The sequence below is a fragment of the Saccopteryx leptura genome, chromosome 4 (assembly GCF_036850995.1).
Source record: "Saccopteryx leptura isolate mSacLep1 chromosome 4, mSacLep1_pri_phased_curated, whole genome shotgun sequence".
NCBI lineage: Eukaryota > Metazoa > Chordata > Mammalia > Chiroptera > Emballonuridae > Saccopteryx > Saccopteryx leptura.
The window spans coordinates 189,985,135-190,012,436 of NC_089506.1; the positions used below are offsets into that span (position 1 = coordinate 189,985,135).

The 27,302-nt window shown below is 52.0% G+C and overlaps 1 protein-coding gene across 2 annotated transcripts in view; it reads left to right on the forward strand.

Moving 5' to 3' along the window:
• The window catches only part of COL26A1 (collagen type XXVI alpha 1 chain), a 200,142-nt gene that overhangs the window by 160,350 nt on the left and 12,490 nt on the right, over positions 1–27,302 (forward strand). For both annotated transcript variants that reach the window (XM_066379945.1, XM_066379946.1), the window contains exons 4-7: positions 14,839–14,900; positions 23,516–23,669; positions 25,939–26,037; positions 26,627–26,770. In XM_066379945.1, the coding sequence (XP_066236042.1) occupies positions 14,839–14,900; positions 23,516–23,669; positions 25,939–26,037; positions 26,627–26,770 (459 nt within the window). The remainder of the gene's footprint in view (positions 1–14,838; positions 14,901–23,515; positions 23,670–25,938; positions 26,038–26,626; positions 26,771–27,302) is intronic.

The window sequence follows — 27,302 nt, forward strand, 5'->3', positions numbered from 1 at the left end:
CAAAATACAAAATAACTTGAATAGTGATAACAACATCGGTAAAAGCTTTTAAGGTATTAGTACTAATAGTTAACTAACTTTACTGCTGTTGTGAGTTAAGGGGCAGAGAGAGATTAGCAGACGAGATTATTAAGGACTAACAATGGACAACCGTTTGCTTAGGTAAATGGCTTTGATTTTATGCAGTGTCCTACTTTTTCTCACAAGATTCTAAAAGGCTTGTCTATAAAGAAAGTAACATTAAGAGTAGCTTTCATTCAAAGATATACAGAGTGTACTTGCAAGATAGCCTAGTAGCAACATAAGACATTAACTGTTATTACTTCTATGAATTTCCCTACATTTTTCTCACTATCTAAAAATCTTGAAAAGCATATAAATCTCATGAAAACATCTCATTGAGAAAGCCTAGCAATTGCCTTTAGTCAAAAGACAATTCTCTTAGTAAAACATTCTTTTCTTGCCGACTGCGCTCTCATCCTAGGCCACACAATGGGCCATTTTATTATACCTTACCTAAGATACTATTGTCTAGTCAAATATTACTTATTTATTATATTTAAACACTAGTTAAGTTCTACCTCTATTCTTCTCAGAGTGTATCACTATCTGCAGATCAAATAAGCAAGAAGAAAGGAATGTTTCTTTACTCTATTACATGAAAAGGCTAGGAGGAAAAATGTTGAATTAAGTGAAGGCCGAGAGGTGCTCTGTGCACAGCCACTGCCTCCTACCTAGTCACAAGTCACAATCTATTCTTTCTAAGAAGGAATTCTCCTACAAACTTAACCCTTTATGAGGGATATCATAGCCAGCCTCTTATGTCTATGAGCCCAGTTCAAGGGGCTTACAGGCTTTTCTGTGGAACTCACACCCTCTGTCTCATTTCCAAAGAAATTACTACAAATCTACAGGGAAAGTACGGTACTATTATCCCTGTGCCACAAATAATAGCACACACCCAGAAAAAGGGGGGATATAAGGCCAGATTAATTAAAAAAATCAAAGGGGGAAGTATCGTGCCTTTCCTTTTGCAGTGACTTTGTCACCCCACAGCCATTGGTCTTCACTGCAGTGACTTTGTCACCCCGCAGCCATTGGTCTTCTCTGCTGTGACTTTGTCAATCAGCAGTTTTTGATCTTCTTCTGCTGTGACCTTGTCAGCCAGCAGTTGTGGGTCTTCTCCTGCTGTGACCTAGTTAGCCAGCATTAGTGGATCGGCTCCCGACATCTCCCCCTTTTTTATTATTTAAATAAAGCTTTTGTATTTTCACCGTTGTTTCTCTGAGATTGCTGTTTAAGAGTCGGAACATGACTGGAAGGACAAGAAGAGTGATAATTGCCACAGCTATTATTATGCCTATATCAGTAGCCAGAGAGGTCAGGCCATGCATAGAAAACATACTTTTAATGTTTTCAACAAATTGATCAGCTACTTCTGAGGCAGAGACTAAAGAGCCTGAATGTCCTAAGTTTTGTATCTGCTGATGTAATTCCTTCAAATCTAAACTAATATCACTATTATTCCATACACCTAACAAATGATTCTGTACATTATTCCATGCTATGATAGACTGATTGTATTCTAAAGGAGTCACACATATCCACCTGAATCCTGCATGGCATCTAAGAGTCATTCTAGCTTTCATAGCTAACAACTCATTACATATGTGAATAAAAGCCTCCTCTAAAGCATTCACTTTCAATTCTAACTTTCTATCTATAGTCTCCTGTACTGCTAATGCAAGAGATATATTACGAGATAAACTATCCACATGATTTGCAGTGTGAACTGATTGAGCTAAAGCAGTGGTGGAAGCAGCTACAAATCCTATAATAGCAATAAGAGCAGTAATTCCCAAAATCAATTCGGCAACAAATCGCTTTCCTCGATGGTGAGCAAGCGCTTCAGAAGCAGCCTGTAGTGCATGCAACCCTGGGTCATCATACCAAGGCTGAGACAGACTAACAGGTAACATCACATAAGGTGGCTGCCGCAAAATAAACATAACTTGAGCTTTGGTGTCATAAGATAGACAGTTTGTTAAAACACAGCGAGAGCAGGAAATGCTAAATATAGAATTATAAGTACTAACAGAAAGATTACTGTCTATTGTAGCAATCAAGAGTACATAAGGAGCCGGTACACAAGCCTGAACAAAAATATTCTGAGCAGGATAAGGGTAAGGCCTAACCAAATATGCTGGTGCAGCAGCTGCAATTAGCTGCCAAAGCTTTGTTTGATACCTGGTGGTTAATTCATCCTGATAAGTCAGCTGTGCAGGTATCCATCCAGCAGACTGCCAACGTGTGACGATTTTATTTAAAGGATTATATTTATCTGACCAACTGTAATCGTCTTTCATTTTCTGCACTAATTTTCTATAATCATATTCAGAATAAGGACTAGACCAATCTTGTACAGTGAAATTAACAGCATATGCAGTATAATTCATATAATTGTAATATGCACATTCTTGCCATGGGGGAAAACCAAATCTATTCTCCACAGACCACCAGTAAGGCTCTTGAGTTGCCTTTTTTGGAGGATAAAGTTCACATGGGTGAAATCCCTTAGGAGGCAATGTAACAGGATTATACTTATGGGTGTCAGGGCCTCCAGGCATTAAAATTGTGAGAGACCATAAGTCTCTTGTTGGGTGTCCAGGTTTATTACTTTTAGGAGAATCAGTCAAAATAGTCTTAAGTGTAGTAGGAAAACACCCAGAAATCTTGTGAGTATTATTAAACATAAAACATATAGGTACCTTATCCGTTTTCCCATGAAATGAGAAATTTGAATTAGTTTTATGCATAATAAAAGAACTACATGATCCTCCTAAAAACTTAGTATGATTATTAAACACAGGTATATCATCTCCTCCCCAAGTAACAGGCTTAACTAATGGTGGATTTGGAATATAAGCCCAATAAGATTTGTTTTGTTCAGTAGCCTCAACATTAAGTACCTGAATTGAAAGTACAGCTAGCATAACAATAAACATATTAGCAGGGTTACGATGTATGTTTTGTCGATGACAAATTAAATCAGCCCTCACAGTCAATGCCTTCAACTGGCCCCAGGTTGGTGGGTTGACAGTTCGAGTAGAGCGAGCCATCCGTTGATAGGGAGGTCGTCTAGCTTCCTGTAGTGACAATCGCTGCATCACTCGAGTAACAGGATTATACAGAGAGCTCCTTGATGACCTCTGCTGGGAAGTCACTGGTGATGCGGGTGGCACAGAAGTCTCCTTCTGGCTGGGAGGGGGCAGCAGTGGCAGTGGAGGCCTCTGGTGACACATGGCGAATCAGCCGGTCTGGGATTCAGAGAGGCGAGTCAGCGTCCTGTGGAAATATACAAGCATACCCTCTCCCCTGGGTTAGAATTACATCTGGTCCTTTCCATTGACCTGTCAATAAATCCTTCCACTTTGCCATTGGTTTAGGCTTATCCAGATCCAGATTCCAGTGTCTCAGGTGTTGAATAATCCTGTATATCAGCATTCAAAAGAAAATTTTTTTTTTTTAAAGTAAAAAGCATGATAAAGAAGATTTGCAGGAGTTCCAGTATATGAGTTTTCTATATTTATAAAAACATTTCTACTTCATTAATTAACAGGCAATTTAAAGAACACATTAAAGCTGGAAAACTCTAGTGACTTTTATTATTTTTCTATAGTAAAAAAACCTATACCTTTGTTAGGCAAATCTACTCTGCTTCATGCTTTGCAGTGGCAGCAAGCAGCCTGAAGCTTGAAGCGGTTTAGTCAAAATCAACAAGTCTTTAGGATTCATATTTCATATTATTTAAATTTAAATGAGCGCGCTTTACTTGTTTCAATTAAAATTATAAATTTGTAGGGATGATATTTTTATAATATTAGAGCCGGCATATTCAATTTTTGCATGCAAGAACTTAAAAAATTACATTTAGACATTAAACAAAGACCAAACACAAACAAGAATCAGACAAAGTAGACAAATCAGACAAATTGGAGAGAAACCCGGGATTTTAGAGATTAGAGTATGGCCTGCTTGATTTTTACACAGGGCTATTTTGATTGGAACATATTGGATAGAAACTAAACAGAACTCTCTCTTGAAAAGTTTCAAGAACGGCCGCTTATGAGATTTTGTTTAGCTATATCCAAACAGGTGTTCCCTTTGCCCTCTTTTCAGGCATAGAACAGGAAAGAAATAAAATGAGTTGAGAGAAAGAGGAGAACAGAAAAAAACTGTAATTTTTCCAAACTCTTAAGTCCTTCTATTTTACTAAAGAAAATCAGATAATAACACAATTTTAAAACTCATCTCAATTTTCTAATCATTCTTGACTTCTAATAGCTGCTGCAACCTGCAGCCGGAATCCCTCCATTTCAACCCCCACAAGAGGCTTGCTTCTCATATTTTGCATGGAGGCATGGGTGGTTCAGTGGTAGAATTCCCGCCTGCCACGCGGGAGGCCCGGGTGAGGTCTGAGACAGACCGGAGTTGACAAATGGATTCAGGCTGGCCCCAATTGTTATCGGGGCCTGAGGCTGGCCCCCTTGCCAGTTTCCCTGATTGCTACTTTGATTACTTGTCAGATTTGAATTATGTGGGGGCTGCCATTCTATTCCTAAATTTGGTCCTAATGGCTGTCCGTTTTTGTGAAATTTAGAACGGCACTGCTTTGCCCAATGATATCCTTTTTGACAGCGTGGACACAAAGTCTTAGGCAATGGGACATTATTATTAGCATTATTAATTACGGGAGCTGTCCCTTGCACTCCTGGGCTTGCTTGCCCACTCTTGTTAGGGCATTGTCGGCTAAAGTGGCCCGTTTGATTACAAGTAAAGCAAGTAAGACTTCCCTTAGAGGAAGCTTCATTGACAGAAGGCATTTTTCCTTGATACATAGTCTTAATAAATTGAGGATACGTTTCTCCTTTTAAAGCTGCAGCAATAGTTACTCCCTGAACAAAAGCAGGATTTACATCCTGACAGGCTTTGATGAAATCTCCTATCGTTCCTTCTCTCCTCACTGACCGCAACATAGCCTGGCAAGTGGAATTAGCATTTTCATAAGCCAACTGTTTAATTATAATATCTCCTGCCGCCTCATTTGAAATAACTCTTCTTACTGCTTGAATCAACCGAGCAACAAACTCCTCATAAGGTTCATCACCTTTCTGTTTTACTCCTACCACAGTAACATCTCCACCAGACAAAGCTGGCAACTTTCTCCAAGCTGATATAGCACAATTATTCACTTGTATCAAAGCTGGTTTAGAAAGTTTTAACTGTTCACTAACATCAGCAAATTCTCCTTCTCCCATAATCATTTCTCTAATCACAGGATTATGTGTCCTCCGATTCCTAACTGCCTGTTGTTTAGCTTGCTCCTCATATTCAGCTCTCCAAAGGAGATAATTTCCTCCAGATAAACAAGCTTTAGCCACTTGTTCCCAATCATAAGGAGTCATCCAATTATGAGAAACTGTTTCTATCAAAGACATAGTATAAGGAGAGGTGGGTCCATATTGACTGCAAGCCATTTTCAACTCTTTCAATAATTTATAAGAAAGCGGCTCCCATGTAGGATCCTCCTCATCAAATTCACCAGCCACAGCCACAGGGAAACATAATGCCAAATCAGTTTCCCCTTGGTCGCAAGAAGCTTGAATTGCCTTCTGCAACCCTGTTAACCCTGATGATTTTTTCTTTTCATTAACATCTGGTGATTGTACTGGTAGAGGCAAAGACATTTTAACAGCCTTATTTTCATCCTTTTTGTCAGTCTTGGAGGGATATAATATGGGCAAGACTGTTTTTGACTTCCAATCCTCATTATCCCTATTATATTTAGCTGCCTCATCTTCTAATTCAGCCTCATCTTTTGGAGATAAAAGATTTTCACTATCATCCTGATGTTTACTTAATTTTAAAGAGGCCATAGCATGATTTGTAGTATCTTGAGACTGCCTTCTATTTCTAATTAACGGAGTCTCTTCTTTTGGAGGAGCAGTTGCCTTAGAAAGTTTATGCATCTCATGTTCTGGATTTAAGGCATCTTTAATCAAGCTCCATAAAGCAAATGTATCAACTGGAACCTTTTCTGGTCCATGTAGCTCATAATAAAGTTTTAAATCTTCTCCAACTTTAACCCATTTCTCGAAATCAAGCGTTCCCTCATCTGGAAACCATGGAGAACATTTTTGTACGAATTTCATAAAACGAGCTACTTGTTTAGAGGAGACCTTAACTCCTTTTTGGGAAAGTGTATACTTAATAACTTTCATAAAGAGTCTTCTTTCTTTAGACTCAGTATGGCCCATGACTTCTCAAAATCTTAAGTTCTGAAATTCTCCACCTATCCTCACCCTGTCTTTCTTACAGGGGGGTCTGCAGCACCCTGAGTGGAGTCCTAGCCGTCCCGAGACAACGAGGGGGGATTACCTGTAGGTCCCTGTATCGGGCGCCAAATGCCGGGGTCCAGCCCCGGGGGGGATCCAGGGGTCCCACAGGAAGAGACGGCGTCGGCGAAATCGAGTGAGAGAGCCGAATTCTTTTCTTTCTCTTTATTCTCTAGTTAGCATTTACTGCCAGGCATCTCTGCTCAATGCTAGTATAGCTCCCTTTTTATACACACACACTGAGTTACAATTACATGGTGTTAATCATTGCTTCTGTTTTACTATGTTTACATGTTTCTGGATAACAGTTAATTTATATCTATAAATTACAAACCAGGTAGCAAATCATTCAAAATACAAAATAACTTGAATAGTGATAACAACATCGGTAAAAGCTTTTAAGGTATTAGTACTAAAAGTTAACTAACTTTACTGCTGTTGTGAGTTAAGGGGCAGAGAGAGATTAGCAGACGAGATTATTAAGGACTAACAATGGACAACCGTTTGCTTAGGTAAATGGCTTTGATTTTAAGCAGTGTCCTACTTTTTCTCACAAGATTCTAAAAGGCTTGTCTATAAAGAAAGTAACATTAAGAGTAGCTTTCATTCAAAGATATACAGAGTGTACTTGCAAGATAGCCTAGTAGCAACATAAGACATTAACTGTTATTACTTCTATGAATTTCCCTACATTTTTCTCACTATCTAAAAATCTTGAAAAGCATATAAATCTCATGAAAACATCTCATTGAGAAAGCCTAGCAATTGCCTTTAGTCAAAAGACAATTCTCTTAGTAAAACATTCTTTTCTTGCCGACTGCGCTCTCATCCTAGGCCACACAATGGGCCATTTTATTATACCTTACCTAAGATACTATTGTCTAGTCAAATATTACTTATTTATTATATTTAAACACTAGTTAAGTTCTACCTCTATTCTTCTCAGAGTGTATCACTATCTGCAGATCAAATAAGCAAGAAGAAAGGAATGTTTCTTAACTCTATTACATGAAAAGGCTAGGAGGAAAAATGTTGAATTAAGTGAAGGCCGAGAGGTGCTCTGTGCACAGCCACTGCCTCCTACCTAGTCACAAGTCACAATCTATTCTTTCTAAGAAGGAATTCTCCTACAAACTTAACCCTTTATGAGGGATATCATAGCCAGCCTCTTATGTCTATGAGCCCAGTTCAAGGGGCTTACAGGCTTTTCTGTGGAACTCACACCCTCTGTCTCATTTCCAAAGAAATTACTACAAATCTACAGGGAAAGTACGGTACTATTATCCCTGTGCCACAAATAATAGCACACACCCAGAAAAAGGGGGGATATAAGGCCAGATTAATTAAAAAAATCAAAGGGGGAAGTATCGTGCCTTTCCTTTTGCAGTGACTTTGTCACCCCACAGCCATTGGTCTTCACTGCAGTGACTTTGTCACCCCGCAGCCATTGGTCTTCTCTGCTGTGACTTTGTCAATCAGCAGTTTTTGATCTTCTTCTGCTGTGACCTTGTCAGCCAGCAGTTGTGGGTCTTCTCCTGCTGTGACCTAGTTAGCCAGCATTAGTGGATCGGCTCCCGACAGTTAACCACATCTGCAAAATACCCTCACAGCAACATTTAGACCAGTGTTTGACTGAACAAGAGCACCAGAGCCTACCTACATTGACACATAAAATGAACCCTCCAGCCTTCTTTCAGCCAATGAGTCTCTAGGCTGCTAATCCTAAAGGGCCACAGGTGTGGGGAGACTGGTTCCTCTCAACTCAGACCAGAAACATGAGCTTTGGAGCCATTCCTCTTGCACTTTGTGGTGTATGATCTCTTCTGAGACCTATCACATTGCCCAGGAGTGGTTCAGGGAGAGAGTATCAAGCCCATTTTATTGATGGAGAAACTGAGACTTGAAGTTCAATGGCTTTGCAAGGGAATCTATCGGCTTGGCAGTAGAGCCAGCTCTTTAGATTCTTCTTCACCTCCAGGACACATGCAAATATTTCCTCATAATGCAGGAAACACCCGGTGAGCTGAGGATGGCCTCAGGGTCTGTGGTCAATGGTTGGACTGTAGACTAAGGGAGGAGACCTGGGGTGGCTCATCTGCCATGAGGCCATGAACTTGGCCAACTCCCTGTCCTCTCTGGGCCTTGGTTTCCCTGCCTGTAAATGATTTTCCAAGGTCTTCTCTTGCTCTGATTGAAAGATTAAGAACTATGAACTAATGACCCTCAAGGGCTGCCTGTTCGTTCTGTCCAGGGATATTTATTGAGAGCCTACTGAGTGCCTGATGACACGTGGAGCCAGAGGTGTGTTCATACAAAGGAGAACAGAGGCCACCAGTCCCCCCACATAAGCAGGGAGCTGTCTTTAGCATGTCAGTGGTCCTGAGGGGTGGGGTTGCCAAGCCAGGAGCTGAGAGCTGGGAAGATGAAAAGCGAGGGACCCAGGTGCTGGGAGCTACTGTCAGAACTGGGATGAAGGGACCAGGGTGGGCAGAGAGCACTTCCCTCCGTCCTCTCGCCTCATTGGACAGCCCTGGCAGGTAGGGATGGTAGACCCAGAAACTGAGCCAAAAGAATAAAATATCACCCAGAAATTTTAGAAAACAAGAGCAAAGCACTTATAATACTACCATGGAAACTATTTCTATTTTTCTACATTCTGCTGGCTATTCACCTCTTATATAATTATAAACAGAATACAGATACAATTTTGTGTATTTTTGACTTAGCATCATGAACATGCCTCAGTTTTTACCCAGTTAAGATTTTAATTCTATCATGTATATGAAATATGTTTATTGTTTTAAAAAGCACATGGTCCTTTAAGGCTTACAATGAGAAAAAGCAGTCCCTGGCACCCCTCTTTACTGCCGGTATTCATTCCCTTTAGTCAAGCACTTTTCTTTGGTGGGTGGGGGCTTACGTCCATAGTGCTAATACTTATCCATTGCTATTTCTCTTGGTTTTTAATCTTAGAGATTTGCTGTTGACTTTCTCCTATGAAAGGTTCTAGAGTTTTGCTTGTTTGTTTGTTTTGCTACTGATCCATGTGTGATGTCATTTTCTCTTCCTCAACTCCCAAATAATTGTATCACACTTTGGGCTAGATCTATAGATCTATAGACAGTGAATGGAGTATTATAATAAAGCAAATGCTGGTCACAAGTGCTGGTTCAGGTAGTGTACCAAGGCGTTCCTCTGTGCTTTTTTAGACTTTTCATTTTTCTGGAAATTAATAATTTATTTTTTTATTTGCTTAGTTTTCTATGCTATGTCATAGAGGTGTATCACTTGGCATGTTACCAATTCACCTTAGATTTTCCAAAAGAAGTTTAATTCTATCTTCCGTACACACATCAGGGGCTCTCTCCTTTCTGAAAGCCTCCGCCTCCTGGTCTAGTGTGGTTGGGTTGTGCCCCAGCCTACTGCACACAGTCATCATGCGACATTCCTTCATTCCTTTGTCTCTCTCCCATGTTGAACTTGTCTTCGTTTCCCCGTGTTGGGTCCTCTCCCTAGTTTACTCCTTGGTCCTGGTAGAGAACAAAATCCTTCCTGCACAAAGTCGAGTAGTGTGTAGACACTACTGGCAGGTCTGAAACAGACCCATCCCAGGCCCATTCCCTGTCCAGTAACAAGATGGCCAAGTCTCACTAGTGGAGGAAGTTCTTCCTCGACCTCCAGGCCCAGTGGCAGAGGAGCGTGGCACTGAAAGAAGGTGTGGCCCAAGGCTAGCCTCTTGGGAGGAACAGACCCTGCGTGCAGTAAGAGAGAGAAGTGCCCACTGCATTTGTGCTGCCCAGCTTATCTCCTGTACCGCTGAGGAAACTGAGGCCACTCAGCACCTCCTTATTCCTGTGTCCCCTGTGAGCATTCATGACCCACCTACCCGGCCTGCCCTGCTTGTGTCCCCACAGCATCTGACTCCATTGACCTCCAAAAGCTTTCTTCTCCTAACAGGGCCTAAAAGTCTTGGCTAGGGTGGAAGGTCTCAGGGGGACTTTGGGGACCTCCTCCAGCTGGGCGATGTTTGCTTGGCCTTCTGATGACATTCTTCTTACACATGCCTCCTCCCGGCAGGCCCATCTCCAAGACCTCTCACAGAGGGCGCTGGGTCTCTGGGGCCAGGACCACCTGTGTGCCCTGCTTCTCCCTGTTGGGGTCTCATGGCCCAAGCCTTACAGTAGACTCACTCAACCTCCTTAGATTCCTCTGCAGTAGCCAATCCCCACTCTATGGATGAGGCCCCTCTCAAGGGCCGGGCTTGGGAATCCAGCCCCATTCAGGGGGCAGGTACTGAATTCTGGGCGCAAAGCCATCACTGCTGGCCAAAGGCAAGTGGGAGATAGATTAGCAGCTACCATCTTTCAGTAGGCGGACAGAGCCCAGCAGTGAGAGCCCAAGGGCAAGGGTACCGGGGGCAGGAGCAGAGTCCAGAACCCTACGGTGCTTGGAGCTGATGCAATGTAAACCCCTTTTACAGATAGAAAAACTGAGGGCAGAGAGGTGAGCTGAGGGTCTCTCAAGTCACACAGTGAGTCTAGTGGCCTCTACAGAGTTCTCTTTCCACCGACCACACCAAGGAGTGTGGTGGCCGGGTGCTCGTGGGCCTCTGGGTGCTCGTGGGCCTCTGGGTGCTCGTGGGCTCTGGGTGCTGTGGGAAAGGGCTGGGAACAGGGGAACCCACAGAATCCCACAGAGTTAGAGTCCTCACCTTAGCGAGGGAAAACCAAGGCCCAGGGCTGAGCGGGCTGGGCCTCACCCAGTCCCAGAGCCAGTCAGCCCCATCAGTGCCCGTTCCACGTTTCCACCGCTCCATGAATAATTACAGAAAGTTAAACAAACATCATTTAATTGCCTGTCGATGACAGAATGCCAGGGGAACCATAAAACCTGCCTGGTCTCAGAGCGCCTGCCAGGGCAGGTGGCATGGGGAAGCCAAGCTGATGGCCTCGCCCCTGCCCGTTGGCTGGGCCTTCCGGGCCTCTCTGCAGCTGGAGAGCTGGACCCCCTGTGCCCACCAACAGCCAAGCAGCTCCTCGGTTGCCAAACAGGGTGCCCAGTGCCAGAACAAACTGGGCCCGGGCCCAGCACACTTTCCAGAAATAGGTTCCTGCAAGAGCCTGAGGATCCCCCTTCCTCTGCAGACCTGCCCCCTGCGGGGAGGCCTGTTTGCTGCCTCACACCCTGGAAACACTATTCAAGGTCTGTAAACACTGCTAGAATGTTCCGTGGGTGGGGTCGAGGCTCTAATTTACAACTTACCAGTGTCCATCCTCCTCCTCTTTCTACTGCTCCAAGGGTGGGGCACGCCCTCCTGGTGGGGCACGGGGCTGGGGAGCAAGCCTGTCCTCCGGAGTTAGAGCCCGTTCCCCAATCAGCCATAAGACATGGCTGATCAAGCAGTTGACAGGCCTTTGCTTCGAGGGCTGGTACCCTCATTCTTACTGCCCTGCCACCCATATTGTCAGTATTAGCTCAGTCACCCAGGGGTTCATGGGCAGTCCCTGGGCCTCCAGGTGGGTGAGGGGATGGTTGTGTGGGTGTGAGGTGGGTGGACGGTGTGCAAAGTGGCTGGATGGACAAATGGAACCGGGTGTTTTTATCTGTCTTTCCCATTAAAGGTTTCTTTCCAAGACCCGGGCAGGAATCCTGAAATACTGGGCTGTCTATACTTAAAAAAGTGAAACTAAAGCCCCTCAGACTCTTTCCCTGTGGTTTGGCTTTGTTGACTGGGCGCCTTTGGGAACCCAGTTATTTTACCAGGGGGCTCCCCCAGTATCAGTGCCTTTTTCCTCAGGTGGATGCCTGTTCCCAGGGAGGACTACCCTGTCCCACCCGGGGCCGGCGCAGCCTGAGTGCAGGGGCCGGAGGACTCCCCTGTCCCACCCAGGGCCGTCGCAGCCTGAGCGCAGGGGCCGGAGGACTCCCCTGTCCCACCCGGGGCCGTCGCAGCCTGAGTGCAGGGGCCGGAGGACTCCCCTGTCCCACCCGGGGCTGTCGCAGCCTGAGTGCAGGGGCCGGAGGACTCCCCTGTCCCACCCGGGGCTGTCGCAGCCTGAGTGCAGGGGCCGGAGGACTCCCCTGTCCCACCCGGGGCCGTCGCAGCCTGAGCGCAGGGGCTGGAGGACTCCCCTGTCCCACCCGGGGCCGTCGCAGCCTGAGCGCAGGGGCCGGAGGACTCCCCTGTCCCACCCGGGGCCGTCGCAGCCTGAGCGCAGGGGCCGGAGGACTCCCCTGTCCCACCCGGGGCCGTCGCAGCCTGAGCGCGGGGGCTGGAGGACTCCCCTGTCCCACCCGGCGCCGTCGCAGCCTGAGTGCAGAGGCTGCAGGGTCTGATTCCCCATTGGGAAGAGCCCGGGACTCAGCCGGCCACTGTCTGCATTTCATTTCCTGGCAGCACCCGTCTGCCGAGGGGTCTCCTCTGCCCCTCTCTCTGCTCTGTGGTTTATACCTTTCTTTTCTTTACCATCCCCTTCCTGGGAGAAACTAGAGGGAACTGAAAGTGTTTACCTCCCACAACACCCCCCAACCCCCTACCTCCATTCAGCCAAAAGCCACCCCCTCTCTTGCTGGTTTTTGTGAAGTCCTATCCCAAACCAGAGTCAGGCAACTGTATACATTCTTGTAGTTGTTTTAAAGTTTCAGTGTTTATACCTCAGTCTTTAATCTGTTTTATGTATTGAGGTTACTGACAAGGTTTATTGAGGGGGAAAAGTTTTGTTCCTAAAAATGCCTATAAACACTGGCTGGGCCCAGCTCAGGGGAACAGGGCGGGAGGTGCGGTGAGCAGGCCCTCTGTGGCCCGCTGAGCAGGCCTTATAAACCCAAGTAGGGCTGCTGAGCAGAAAGCGTGGATGTCAGCCACCCTGCCCCGAGGCTGGGCCCTCTCGGGAATGACACAGCTTGAACCACTTCTTCCCAAGACTTGAGACCCCCCTCCCCCTCCCTGCCCTGATTTCTCACATAGCAATAACCATTTTAGAACAGGGACATTAGCAAGATGGTTTGCATTCAGTGACAATGGGACTTTTCAAGGACAGCCTGGTGTGGAGGCTGTGGACCCTGTTGGTAGGCATGCAGGCCTCACTGCGGCCAAGGGACCTCCACGGACCAAGTGGGACCTGTTGAGTTACCCAGTACCTCTAGTGTGTGTGTGTGTATGTGTGTGTCTGAGAACAGGTTCTTGTAGGGTCAGGCTTTGAACTGAGTGAAGAATTCAAGTGTCCTCTGACTTCCAGAGCAATGAAAGCTCTTTAGCACAGCTTTGAACCATCTATTAAATAGATTCTATTTCCTCATTAAAGAACTCTGGTTGGAGGGGGGGGGCAGACATAAACAGATAATTACAGCCCCGGGAGGTGTGTGTGTGTGTGTGTGTGGGGGTAACCATACTGGACTCCTAATTGGCTTTCCAGGTCCTCCACTCCTACCACTGAACACTTTGCTGCTAGAGCTAGCTTTTAAAAATGCAAATCTGACCTTGACCTTCACCCCCTCCAGCCTCTGCGCATTGGCTTCAGGCGTTCTTCCTGCAGGACCTCTGTGTTGGGGCCCCCGCTCTAGCAGTGGTGGCCCCGGGGGGGGGGGTGCTATGAGTCGGCCAGGCTGCTGGCAGCCCCTATGTGTTGGGGCCCCCACTCTAGCAGTGGTGGCCCGGGGGGGGGTGCTATGAGTCGGCCAGGCTGCTGGCACACCCCTATGTGTTGGGGCCCCCGCTCTAGCAGTGGTGGCCCCGGGGGGGGGGTGCTATGAGTCGGCCAGGCCGCTGGCACACCCCTATTCAGTTCCCATCCAGGCCTCAGCACGCTCTCCTCCCTCTGCTGAACCTGCCTCTCCCCACTTCCTCCCCTGGCCAATCGCCGTGTCATCCTCGGGCCTCACTTTAGATGCCGCTGACTCTAGGACGCCCTCCCTGACCGCTCGCCCCAGGCTGGCTTTGCATCCGCATGATGCTCTCTGGCATGTTCTGTTCTTACAGCACCAGCATAGTCCTTACCAGCTTGTCTCCGAGACCATAGTTCTCAAAGTCAGGGAGCACATTTCATTTACTATCCATTCATCAACCAGGAGATATTTTTAAGCCCCTACTTTGTGCCAGTGGCTGAGATCCATGGACAAACAAAATAAACAAAGACCCCTGTCCTCGTGAAGCTTACAGGCTGACAAGGCACCCAGGTGCTGGCTCGGTGCTGGCTCAGACAGTTTGCTGAATAACCAGATGGTACTATGGGCTGCGGGTGCTCAGAAAGGAAGTTCAGAGGTCAGGCAGGCTGCATGGAGGAAGGAGTACTTAGGAGGATGCCCAGATGGATGGGCAGGAGTTTTCCAAGCATACCAGTCAAAGGTTTCCCTGCCTGCTGATCCAGAGGCTGTCCTGGTGGCTGGGCTGCCATCGTCCCAGGCTCTATACTTCACCCTCACCTGGACTCCTCTTCTCTTTCAGAATGCATGAACTGTACCCGGCTCAGTGACATGAGTGAGCGGCTGATCACGCTGGAGGCCAAGGTCAGACAGACTGGGGAGCCCGGGCCTGGAGAATCAGGCAGGGGGGGGGGGCACATCAGGCATCTGCAGGGAGCCTCGCAGGCCCAAGCAGCCGTGTCCCAAGGACGGGTACTGCTGGGTCCTCGGTGGCTCTGGTGGCCTTCTCTAGGCTGGGCCAGTCTCCTGGGCTGGGAGAAGGGAGTGGGAAGAGCAAGAACTCTGAAGGTCCTGGGCAACAGGCTGGTCTGGGGACTGGCCTTGGGGACTGGGAGGCTGGATGCCCAGAAGTCCACTCCTCGGTGTAAAGAGGAAGGAGTGGCTGTCCCCAGCTCTGGCTTCTCCTCCTGCTGCCTGGCATTGTGCTGGGCAAAGAGGAGCTGCTGGTAGAGGAGGAGCCTCCCAGCGCTAAGCAGCCCTGACCTGTCTACATCAGGGGGGTAGGAGCCGGTCACCTCAGAGGCAGAAGGACTTGATAAAGGATAAGTATTTATTTGGGAATGGCCTAGGTGGCACTGGGTGAGGAGAGAGGAAGTAAGCCAGGGAAGGGAAGGACGTGCAAGGCACAGGTGTGTTGCCAGGCAGGTCACCCGCAAAGCCCTCTGGGAAATGGTGCAGGGCATCCTGCAGAGTGGACCCTCGAGGGGCCGGGATGTTCTCATCTTTCACTGGGTGAGGCATCTGCTGGGTGCTGTTCCCTGTCACTCTGGCTGCCCCCAAGCTCACTCACACAGCAAGAGGAAGCACAGACAGGGAGAGGCAAAGCAGTGGGACCACGGGCTATGCTCCTGCTGGGCCAGTCTCCTTAGTTCCTTAGAGGTCTGAGAGCAGATGCTGACGACTGACTAGAGGGGCTGGACCTAGGGACGCAGAGCTATAGAGGAAGGGCTCTCCTGGCCCCAGGGCAGAGCCAGCATTGGAAACTGGATTTACCTGAGCCTGATGCGGAGCTCCCAGCTGGGGCAGAGGTTCAGCTCAGGGGAGAGTCCTGACCATAGGAGGTAGGAGAGATGATGGCTGGCTGCTGGGGGGTCGGGGGGGCAAGTGAGGACAGAGCACTGAGGTGGGCTGAGGGACCCCCAAGGCAAGATCCCCGAGAGCAGGCCCGGAGGTCAGACCTCAAGCCCAAGAGAGCCTGACAAACATGTACCCCCTGCAGACACACACACACACACACGAACACCACAGAGACAGATATGGAGACACATAGAGACACACAAAGACACATGAGAATACATATACGTAGACACATACAGACACACCAAGATATACATGAACACACAGACACACAGACATAGACACAACATACACACATAGCACATACATACATACTCAGACACACATAGGCATATAGATGTGTGGACACACATAGTCAGGCACAGCATATACACAGATACCACATACACACAGAGAGACACCCAGATATACACACGTACACACACAGACATATACATACAGCCCTTGCCAACCTTACATTGCTTTTGGGCCTGCCCCCTGCTTGAAAATTTGATCACAAAGGCACCTGCCCAATCAAATGGGGGTTGCAGGTGACTGTCACTCAGAGCCAAACATACGTGGGACCACCACCCACCAGCTGGGTGACTTAAGCCAAGCTTCCACCTTCTCCTCTGTGGAATGAATTACAGCGCCAGCCTCACAGGCCTGCCTGGGACCTCAGGGGACTGGGTGGTGGGACCTGACCTTAGAAATGGTTGGGGGCTGGACAGGTGTGAGGGTCCGTGTGATCATCAATGCCACGTCTCTATTCCACCTCACAGAGGAGGACACAGGTACATGGGACACGTTTGTGCAGAGCACACGACATGAAAGCCCCAGGCATGAACGGCCTCCTTTGTCCTCCACCCCTGCTGCAGGAGGGAGGTTTCTCCAGGCACCCAGGCTCCTCGTCACAGGCCTGGGGCAGGGAGCCTGTGTCCGCCGAGTGGCCCATGGATTTTGGGGGCAGGGGGTAGAAGGCTTCATGGAGCACATGCCGCTCTATGGGCCAAGCTAGAGATGGGGCAGCCATGGAGGGTCAGGGTGTAGGGAACATGCTGGGGTGAACTTCTGGCACCCAAGGTTTTAGAACAGGCAGGGTCCCTGGGCCAGCTGCCTGACGGACATTTTCCAGGCACCTGAAGCCTCTGCGTGGTTTGGCAGAGCATCGGCCCGCAGCCTGCCCTGGCCCCTGCCCAGCACCTTGGGGTGTTAAAAGTCACAGCTCCGGGGGAGGACTGGCACGGTGCCAGCTGTCCCCACCCACCTGGCTCTCGCCCATGCCCTACCGCCATGAGCAATTCCTTCCCACATCCACCCAGTCCTGACGCCTCCCTCTAACTGGGCCCCAGCAGCATAGCCTCGGGCAGCAGGCTGCTGACCCCTCTGCAGACTTTGAGGGGTGGGGGGAGAGACAGCGGATGTGTTGGAGGAGCTAGGGTTCCTGTCCTAGCAACAGCCCTGCCTGGGCATCGCCTTTCTTAGCTCTGCACCTCATCCTCCTGCCCTCTAAATAGAAGTTGAAGGAGTCCCTTCCCTGTTCCTCACTGGATCCTTTTGAGACAAGCATACAGTGGGGAGCTCAGGTGGCTCTTGGCTGGGAAACGGGGGAGGTAGTTGGGTCTGCCGTGTGCAGAGAGGGGCCCGTACCACCTTCCTGTGGGGAGCCCAGCTCAGCAGCCCGCCACCTTCTGCATTCCCATGTAGGGGCTGGGAGACTCCTGTCTCAGCACCTGTGCCTGGTCTGGGTCACCTTGCTGCCCACCTGCCTATTCTCCTAGAGAGAGAACGCCACTAGGAATTTTGTTGGCCTGGGTCATAGGGCTTTGAGAGGTAGCGGCCTGGAGAAGGAGGAGGACACAATTTGGGCAAGCTGTCAGGACAGCCCAGTAGCCCCAGGGTTGTACCAAGGTCAGGTGAGCCTACAGGGGTCACGGAGAGAGCCCGGAGCTATGGTCAGGCAGGCACAGGCTGGGGTCTGGCGGCTGACGGCAGAGCCAGGCAGCTGGATGGCAGATGGGAGTCAAATTAAGCAGCTGACATTAGAGAGCAGCAACCCAGAGGCCAAAAGCAGAGGCTCTGCTCCCTCAGACAAGAAACCTGTTTTGCTGTGTCAGGAAGGGTGCACTCAGTACAAGTAACAGAAGCCTAACTAATGGCAGTGTGTTCCTTAAGGACATATCTTGTTTGTTCCACAAAAAGTCCAGGAGTAGGTGGTCCTGGGATTGGTTTGGTGGCACAAGAACTCAGGCCCTTCACAGCCTCCCCCTTCTCCCTTTAGTGAATATCTTTTGTCTCATGGTCCATACCTCATAGTTACAAAGTGGCTACTGCTACTCAAAGCATCACATCCTAACACCATGTTCAAAAGCAGTAAGTACCCCCCCCCCCCAACAAAATCATTATGTCTCCTTGGTCAGCAATGGGCTATCTGCCCATCTTCTAGCTGCAAAGGAGCTGGGACAATGAGTACCTGGGCAGTCTTTCTCTGGGGCACAATAGGAGGTTCTGGAGCAAGGGAAGAAGGGGCGATGGTGTTTAGGCAACCATAAGAATCAGGTCCAGCCTGACCAGGTGGTGGCGCAGTGGATAGAGCGTCGGACTGGGATGCGGAAGGACCCAGGTTCGAGACCCTGAGGTCGCCAGCTTGAGCGCGGGCTCATCTGGTTTGAGCAAAGAGCTCACCAGCTTGGACGCAAGGTCGCTGGCTCCAGCAGGGGGTTACTCGGTCTGCTGAAGGCCCACGGTCAAGGCACATATGAGAAAGCAATCAACGAACAACTAAGAAGTCGCAACGAGAAACTGATGATTGATGCTTCTCATCTCTCTCCATTCCTGTCTGTCTGTCCCTGTCTATCTCTGCCTCTGTAAAAAAAAAAAAAAAAAGAGAGAGAATCAGGTCCATCTTCAATGCCTGTTGGTGCTTGAGCTGTCAAAGGACCCAGAGCCAGCAGCGATCCAGGATTCCTGCCACCCTCTGCCTAGGACAGCTGGAATGGCTGTGGGGGATGGAGGGCCAGAAGGCCAGCGAGAAGCTTTCTGCCTTCCTCTCCTCCCCCTCAGTCTACACTCTGACTTCATGGACCACAAGGAATAGGGGGGGGGGGAACCTGGGGGGACTTCCCTGTATGAGGGTCATAGGAGCCTCAGAGTTCCACTGGTGTCTGCTGCCAGTCAGCCAGACCACAGTGACGTCATCAGGGCCACTGCCCTGGACGGCCATGGTCTGGTTTTCTTGGGCTGAGTCCCCACACCCGCTGCTGCCCGCCTTGGTGAGCTCATGCCCAGCAGGGGTGGGATCAGTTTCTCTAGGAGGTTGGCCTCGGTCAGGACAGGAGGGCGTGGACTCCGGCCAAGGCTGATGCTAACTTGGCTGTGGTCAGTACTCCTCTGCCCGGGTCTGTGGGCTCTTTGTGGGAGGTGCCCCGGGAAGAAATGAGCCAGGACGTTGGTGTGGGGACCAGGCTGCCTGTGGCAGGTCCCCTCAGGGGAGCTCAGAGCCTGGCATGAGGAGGGAATAGCAGGGCCTGCCCCAGGAGCCCAGGTCAGGGGTCCCTCCTGTGTCCCTCCAAGTTGCCCTACCCCGCTACTCCGGACTACTCCCTGTTACATATGTCCATATGGAGGTCCCCCTGGGACAGTGAAATTGAGCCTACCCCATGCTGGTCACCATCACCCCCAATCTTGCCCTCTCCCATGCCTTTGTTTGACTAGTGACAATCCCACTGTACCTTCAGTCAGGCCTAAATTGGGAAAGCCATACCCAACTTCCTCTACCCCCTGCCCACAGGCTCCAGGCACCAACCTGCCATTCCCCTCACTCCATCCTATACCCACTGTGCTGGGTCTTCCAGCATCTGCCACAGACAGCCAGCTCCCCCACTCCCAGCTCCTCCACCGCCCCAGGGACCCTGACTGTGGCCATCCAGCCAGCTCCCCTCACTCCCAGATCCTCCACCGCCCCAGGGACCCTGACTGTGGCCATCCAGCCAGCTCTCCCCACTCCCAGCTCCTCCACCGCCCCAGGGACCCTGACTGTGGCCATCCAGCCAGCTCTCCCCACTCCCAGCTCCTCCACCGCCCCAGGGACCCTGACTGTGGCCATCCAGCCAGCTCTCCCCACTCCCAGCTCCTCCACCGCCCCAGGGACCCTGACTGTGGCCATCCAGCCAGCTCCCCCCACTCCCAGCTCCTCCACCGCCCCAGGGACCCTGACTGTGGCCAGCCAGCCAGCTCTCCCCATTCCCAGCTCCTCCACCCCCAAGGAACCCTGACTGTGGCCATCCAGCCAGCTACCCTCACCCCCCAGCTCCTCCACCCCCCAGGGACCCTGACTGTGGCCAGCCAGCCAGCTCTCCCCACTCCCAGCTCCTCCACCGCCCCAGGGACCCTGACTGTGGCCATCCAGCCAGCTACCCTCACCCCCCAGCTCCTCCACCGCCCCAGGGACCCTGACTGTGGCCATCCAGCCAGCTCCCCTCACCCCCCAGCTCCTCCACCGCCCCAGGGACCCTGACTGTGGCCATCCAGCCAGCTCCCCTCACCCCCCAGCTCCTCCACCGCCCCAGGGACCCTGACTGTGGCCATCCAGCCAGCTCCCCTCACTCCCAGCTCCTCCACCGCCCCAGGGACCCTGACTGTGGCCATCCAGCCAGCTCCCCTCACCCCCCAGCTCCTCCACCCCCCAGGGACCCTGACTGTGGCCATCCAGCCAGCTCCCCCCACTCCCAGCTCCTCCACCGCCCCAGGGACCCTGACTGTGGCCATCCAGCCAGCTCCCCTCACCCCCCAGCTCCTCCACCGCCCCAGGGACCCTGACTGTGGCCAGCCAGCCAGCTCCCCTCACCCCCCAGCTCCTCCACCGCCCCAGGGACCCTGACTGTGGCCATCCAGCCAGCTTCCCCCACTCCCAGCTCCTCCACCGCCCCAGGGACCCTGACTGTGGCCATCCAGCCAGCTACCCTCACCCCCCAGCTCCTCCACCGCCCCAGGGACCCTGACTGTGGCCATCCAGCCAGCTCCCCCCACTCCCAGCTCCTCCACCGCCTCAGGGACCCTGACTGTGGCCATCCAGCCTGCTTCCCAGTGAAAACTCCGCAGTTGAAGCAGCAATCATAGTCCTCTTCTCCTCATGGGGTTTCCAGGGAGAGGAGATTGGGTTGTACCCTGAAGCTGCTGTGTGACCCGAGCCAACTGGCCTCCTCTTCCTGCCTCTGTGAAGCTCTGCTGAGGCCAAGGCTGTGACCAAGCTTGGAGAGATGGACGAAGCACCACATGGGGCCTTACTGTCTGCTCACTGGCTGACTTTGGGCAAGGCACCTGTGGTCTCTGAACCTATATTTCCACCTTGCCTATGATGTCACCACAGTGACCCTTCCTGTCTCATGGGCTCTTGTGAGGACCAGATAAGTGAGGGGCTCAGAGAAGTTGCAAGAACTTCACAGAGCAGGAGCTCCACCACCTAACACAGATGGTCACCCTGAGACACTTGGTTCCCAGGATCCTCAGAAACTGCCACCCAGGCCCAGGGACACTGCAGAACTGGGGGTGGGGGTGCTCGGAAGGACCCTCTGCCGCACCGGGGAAACCTCAGCCCAGCCCCGAGCGCTGCGAAGGTCGGTTACTGTCACCCTTGTTTTGCTGAAGGGAAAGCTGAGGCTCACAGCGGCCATGATGCTTGCAGTCACACAGAGGGCACAGGGGACAGCCAGGGTTCAAACCGGCCTGCATGGCCTCAGGGCCTGAGCCCCCCCCCCATCAGGAGCCACTTATCTTGGGCCGGCTCTGGGGACCAACAGCAGGAGGGGCCCTTTCCAGGTGGTCCCATGTCCCAACAGACCCTCCTAGTGGATCGCTCCTCCCACTCGGGCCGGCCCTGGGCACAAAGTGAGCGAGCAGAGGTGACAGGAAGGGCTCCCCTCTGCCCAGAGGGTGAGACAGACGATAGGGAGGAGGGGGCAGCCCACTGGAGTCTCAGGATCTTCCCCAGGAGAGAAGGCTGGCAGAGGGCCCCAGGGAGAAGGGGCTGCAGCCGGGCCGTCTTGGGTCAAGGTGGGGCCCTGGGGTCGTTCGGGGTAGTTGGAATAGAGCAGAGTGGAGGAGCCAAAGGTGAGGCCCAGGAGGAGCCGGGCAGGGCAGGGTGAGACGGGCACCTGTGTGCAGACGCTGGCAGGTTGGGGGGGGACGACTAGGTAGGATTCGTTGTGGGGGTGCAGGGGGGAGGAGCTCCTGGAGGTGAGGGGGCAGATAGAGGTAGGGAAGGAAAGAGCTTCTGTGGGGCCCGGGGCCACAGGCCGGCGGCGGGGGAGGCATGCTGTGGCCGACTGCCTGCTAACGGCATTGGGGTGGGGCCTGGAGAAGGCCAGCGCCCAGACCTGACCCTCCTGGCAGGGGGCGCGGAGTTCCAGGGGGTCCCGAGGCTCTGATATGGGAGCGGGTGCGGGATGGGACAGGGTGCAGCTGTGGTTTGAATTATTTGGGCAGCAGCGCCTGTGGAATCAAGCATCAGTGACCACGATAACAACAAGCACCCCAGACAGGCCCACCCCCACCACCCTCAGCCCTCTCCTCAGACCCCCTTAATCACAGGGGTTGGGGGTCTGAGGGAGTGTCTAGTACTCCAGTAGAATTCAGGATTTTGACTCTGAAGAGCTGGCGGGAACCTCAGGACCCAGACTTCTTCCTCTCCGTCAGGCAGACGGGCGCTAAGACCAGGGACACGCCACAGGGTGGGGGCAGGAAGCCAGACTCTATTTAATACAGCTGAAGGACCCCAGTGCTCATCCCCAACAGCGCTTGGGTGGGCCTCGCTAGGTTCTCTCTGCCGCACCGACCCTAGGCAAGCAGTGCCCCCTGCCGGCCTCTTTGGAGACAGCAGGGCTTTGCTGGGGCCACTGAGGCCCGGCTTCCAGTTTAAGGGAATTAAGGAGAGAGTTTCCTTGCCCAGGCCCTGGGTCTTTGCTGTCTTTGACCCCTGACTCCCTTACGGGGAGAAGACAAGCTGCTTTCCAGGCTACCCCTAAGTGACTCTGCCTCCTTTGGTTTCCCTGGAGCTTCTACTAAAATTCATAGACCAAACCAGATCCATTCATTTTCTCCCTCCCTCCTTCCCTCTCTCCCTTCCTTTCTTCCTTCTTTCCTTTCTCTTTCCCTCACTCCCTTCTCTTTTTCTTTTTTCTCTCCTTATTTTCCTCCCCCTTTCCCTCACCTTCCATCTATCTATCCATCCATTCACAAACATTCCTTGACCGCGCTGTTTGTGCCCTGAGCCCGGCAGTGTGGGACAGCAGCAGGCCCAGTTCACCCCCCTTGGGAAGACCAGTGAGGTGGAGGTGGCTGTGGTCATTATTCAGATAACCACAGATCTCCAATCCCAGCGATGGATGCTCTGTAAACAATGTACAGGGACTCCGATAGTGTCCGATAGGGACCTGCTTGCTGTCGAGGGCCCAGGAGGGCTCTCCTGGAATGAGGAGAGGAGGGCAGGAGTGGGAGAGCAATCTGACCGGGGGAGTGGGAGTCCCACTGACGAGGGGGACCGCCCAGCCCAGCAGCGGGCAGTTATAGGTCTCACGGGGCACTGTCCTGTCTGCATGTGTCCCTGGCCCGGCCCAGGCCTGACCCTCTGCCCTTCTCTGGCCCAGGTTCTCCTGCTGGAAGCAGCAGAGCGGCCCTCAAGCCCGGACAATGACCTGCCAGCCCCCCACAGCACGCCACCGCCCTGGAATGAGGACTTCCTCCCTGATGCGATCCCTCTCGCCCATCCAGGGCCTCGAAGAAGGCCCACAGGCCCAGCTGGTGAGTGCAGCCTCCAGGGGAAGGCTCGACCAGCCGAACACGTCCCAGGCGTGGCCTCCAAGGAGCCCGCAAGTAGATTACCCACTAGGTTTCTGAGTCAACTATATCCATGTGGCATTTTTAAAAATTGAGCTACCATTTAAAAACTGGGGGATTTCACATAAAAATCAGGATGTCTGGCTTCTCTTAGAAAAATGGAAGATTTAGCCATTGAGGCTAGCAGTCCCTCATGGAAACAACTGCCTGCAGCTAAGAATATCTGCCCCTTCAGATCTTGTCCAAGCTCTGCAGTTTGCCACAGTCCCTACCATTCCTTAATGTCTTACAGTTCAGCCACTGTCCTCATTAGCTGCCCTGATGCCCCTTAGCATCTTCATTCAGGCCCTCAGCCCAGCCTACTCCTCGGTCGGCTCAGTTTACAGCAGCCTCTGCCTGTATACTCCCAGGGACAGAGAGCTTACTGCCTCCCACCCCTCCTGGGGGCTCTGCACTAAACAGTCTGACTGCAGCTGGAGGACCCTCGCTACTCAGTTATTCTCTTACTCCTCACCACATTTTAAGGTCAGGGATAAAATTTTCTTTCCGCAACTTCCATCCATTGGTCAGTGTTCTGTCCTCTGGGCCTGCGAATAGTAATAATAATTATAATAATAGTAGCTCAAATTGGTGAAGGCCTCCTGTGTCAGGTGCTGTCCTGGGCCTTTACCTGAGTGGATGTTTAGCTGGCACCTGTCAGTCTGGCTGAATTCAGGGGCTTAAGGCTGGTGTCCTTTCTGACTAGTCAATATCCATGCTGTGCCGGTTATTAAATATTTTTGTATCACCTTAGACTGGACAGGCATCCTTTCTCATCATTCCAGTATGCTCATAAAGCTTGGAGTTACAAAGAAGAAAACTTAGGCTCAGAGAAGTGGCCTTTGGGTCACCCAGCGACCCAAGGGCTCTTTGTCCCCATGATTCCTGGCCCCACTGGAGCCCTTTGAAGGCGATGCTCTCCCTCCCTCCCCTCTCTCCCAGTTGAGCCCCGAGCTTCTTAGCACTGCCCAGACTCAGCTCTGAGCACACGCCCCGAATCCCGCCTGGCTTCCTCTGCCCTGTTTGTGTATGTGCCCGTCCTGTTGGGAGTCAGAGCAGAGTGGGGTAGGCGACCCCCAGCAATGGAAGAGTTGGCTTCCAGGGGCCAGTCCTAGGGCCAGGGAGGAGCAGACTTCTGAGGAGCTGAAACTGTGGCAGGAGGGGTGAGCTCAGGCCTGCTATGGGCACGGGACACTCTCACTCTGGGTCCTCCGGCCCACGTCTCTGCCACTGTCCCCAACTGCTCGCTCCAGAGGGCTACCCCACACCTGTGTTCTTCAAATTCTTGTTCTGAGACTGAAAGAGAAGGAGGCTTCCCATTTCTGGAGGACGCAGGCCCTAAATCTCCTCTCCCACCCCCAGGGTGGGGGGAGCTAGCATTGGGGAGGGGAAGGCTGGGAGGGACTCTGGATCTTCTGTGCCAGACCTAGCTCCTTTCCAGGGAGAGTGCAGTTCCAAGGAATGGCCACCAGGTGGAGAACAAACCCTACAAATGGGGGCACCCAGATTCCTCCTGGAATCCGAGAGAGCAGGTGGAGTCTCCCCAAACCAGAAGCCCGTCAAGCCCTTCTTCCTGGACCACAGTCACGCACAGTCAGAGGTGGAAGGGCCTTAAGAGCCAGTGCAGGTCCTTCCATCAGTCCAGCAAACGTTTCTGAGCACCCTCTCCAGGCAGTCAGAGGCAGAAGGGGCTGTCTCCAGGCCAAACGGTGGGTCTCTCACCTCTCTGTCTCCTCCCACTCACCCTTGGGACCTGGAGACCCTGGAAGTGGGCAGGTATGTCCTTTGGGACTTCTTGGAGTCTCCAAGGGGGACTTAGGGAGAGCTTTTTGCCATAAGCCCAACTCTGAACTCTGGGCAAGGAGCCAGCAGGATGTGGAGAGCGGGAACCTGACTCATCCATAGCCTGGCTCTAAGATCGTGAACAAGGGGCCACGCATTTTGGAGTCTCAGTTTCCCCACCTGTCAAATAGAAACAAAAGCAGCTCTTGAGATCATAGAGGTTAATAGATGCAAAAATGGTGTGTGGATTGTAATGACTGATTTGAGCTGACCATGATCCCTTTCGTCCCCTCAGGAAACCTCAGGAGGATGGGGCTTCTGGGTGCAGGTTGCTCAGACAGCATAGGTGGTCGGGCCGGGAGGCCCACCTCAGCCCACAGTGTTCTCAGGCCTCATCTCATTCTCTCCCCAGGGCCCCCAGGGCAGACAGGACCACCAGGGCCTGTGGGCCCCCCAGGCTCCAAAGGGGACCGGGGCCAGACAGGAGAGAAAGGCCCAGCAGGGCCTCCTGGTAAGCTCACTGACTTTGTCCTCCGTCTCCTGGGGAACAGACACTGGGGTTTCTGTCTAAGCCAGCGAGTCACCTTGGACACCGTCAGCACCCTAATTGCTGCCCATCCCTTGCACTTTAGGGCCCGGTCTCACCTGGGGCTGCAGGAAGAAGAGAAAGCTCTGGGAGCTGTGGGTACCGATGTGGGGGTGGGGCTTCCAGAGGTTTGGGGGTGTTCTCAGTTATTTAAACACCTCCAGAGAGCCCCAGCTCCTCCTGGGTCCTGTAGGGGAGTGACCTTCGTCAGGCTGGCTGCCACCCGTGGTGCTCCTGCCTCAGAGCTGAGCTCCCAGGAGGGGGCAGAGGGCCTGGGGCCAGAGCCATCCCTGCCTCTCTCCCTTGCCATCCCATTGGCCCAGGGGTCCGCCTATCAGGGGCTGAAAAGGAGGAAGCCATTTCGCTTACATTAAAAGACAGCCCTCTAGGGACATTGTGGTCTAGAGGCCACCACTGACCTTTGCCAACCCTCTCCCTCTCAGAGCCCGTTTCCTGTCAGTAATGTCGGCTGCCAGGCCCAACCCTCACGTGACCCCTCTTCTCCCCATTGCAGGCCTCTTGGGGCCGCCAGGGCCCCGCGGGCTTCCTGGAGAGATGGGACCCCCTGGACCCCCCGGCCCAGCAGGCAGCCCGAGCCTCCCTCCAAATGGTCCCCAAGGCGTCCTCTACTCCCTGCAGCCACCTACCGACAAGGACAGTGAGTGCTGACCTGAGGGTGGGGGGGCAGGCCCAAGCCACACTGTCTGCTGAGGGGTCAGCCCGCCTCAGAGGACCCCATGATATGGGACCCATCAGCGATCAGGGTGTCAGCTTGGCAGTAGGCCTGGACAGGCGGAGATCCCCAGGGGACCGATACTGACCCTGCAACCTTACTCTGTCCCTGCCTTGGGGCTTAGCTCCTGCCCCTGGGGTCCTGACCCTCCAAAGTTCACTCGGCTTTTTGGCCTGGCCTCGGGTTCCCTGCCTGGTGATAGCAGCGCCACTGAGGTCATCTGTTATCCCATCTCCTTGTCACAAGTCCCCTCACTGCAGGTCATTTGGCAAGTGTTGATTGAGCACCTACTGTGCGTCGTTACTGGGATACAGCAGTGAAAAAAACAGACTCCTGCCCTCAGGGGCCACAGGCTAGTGCAGGAGGGCACCCCTGAGCACCCGGCAACACTGCCCACATGTGGGGAAGCCTGAGAGCGGCGAGGGCTCCCGGTCTGGGGACAGTGAGGCAGCACCGC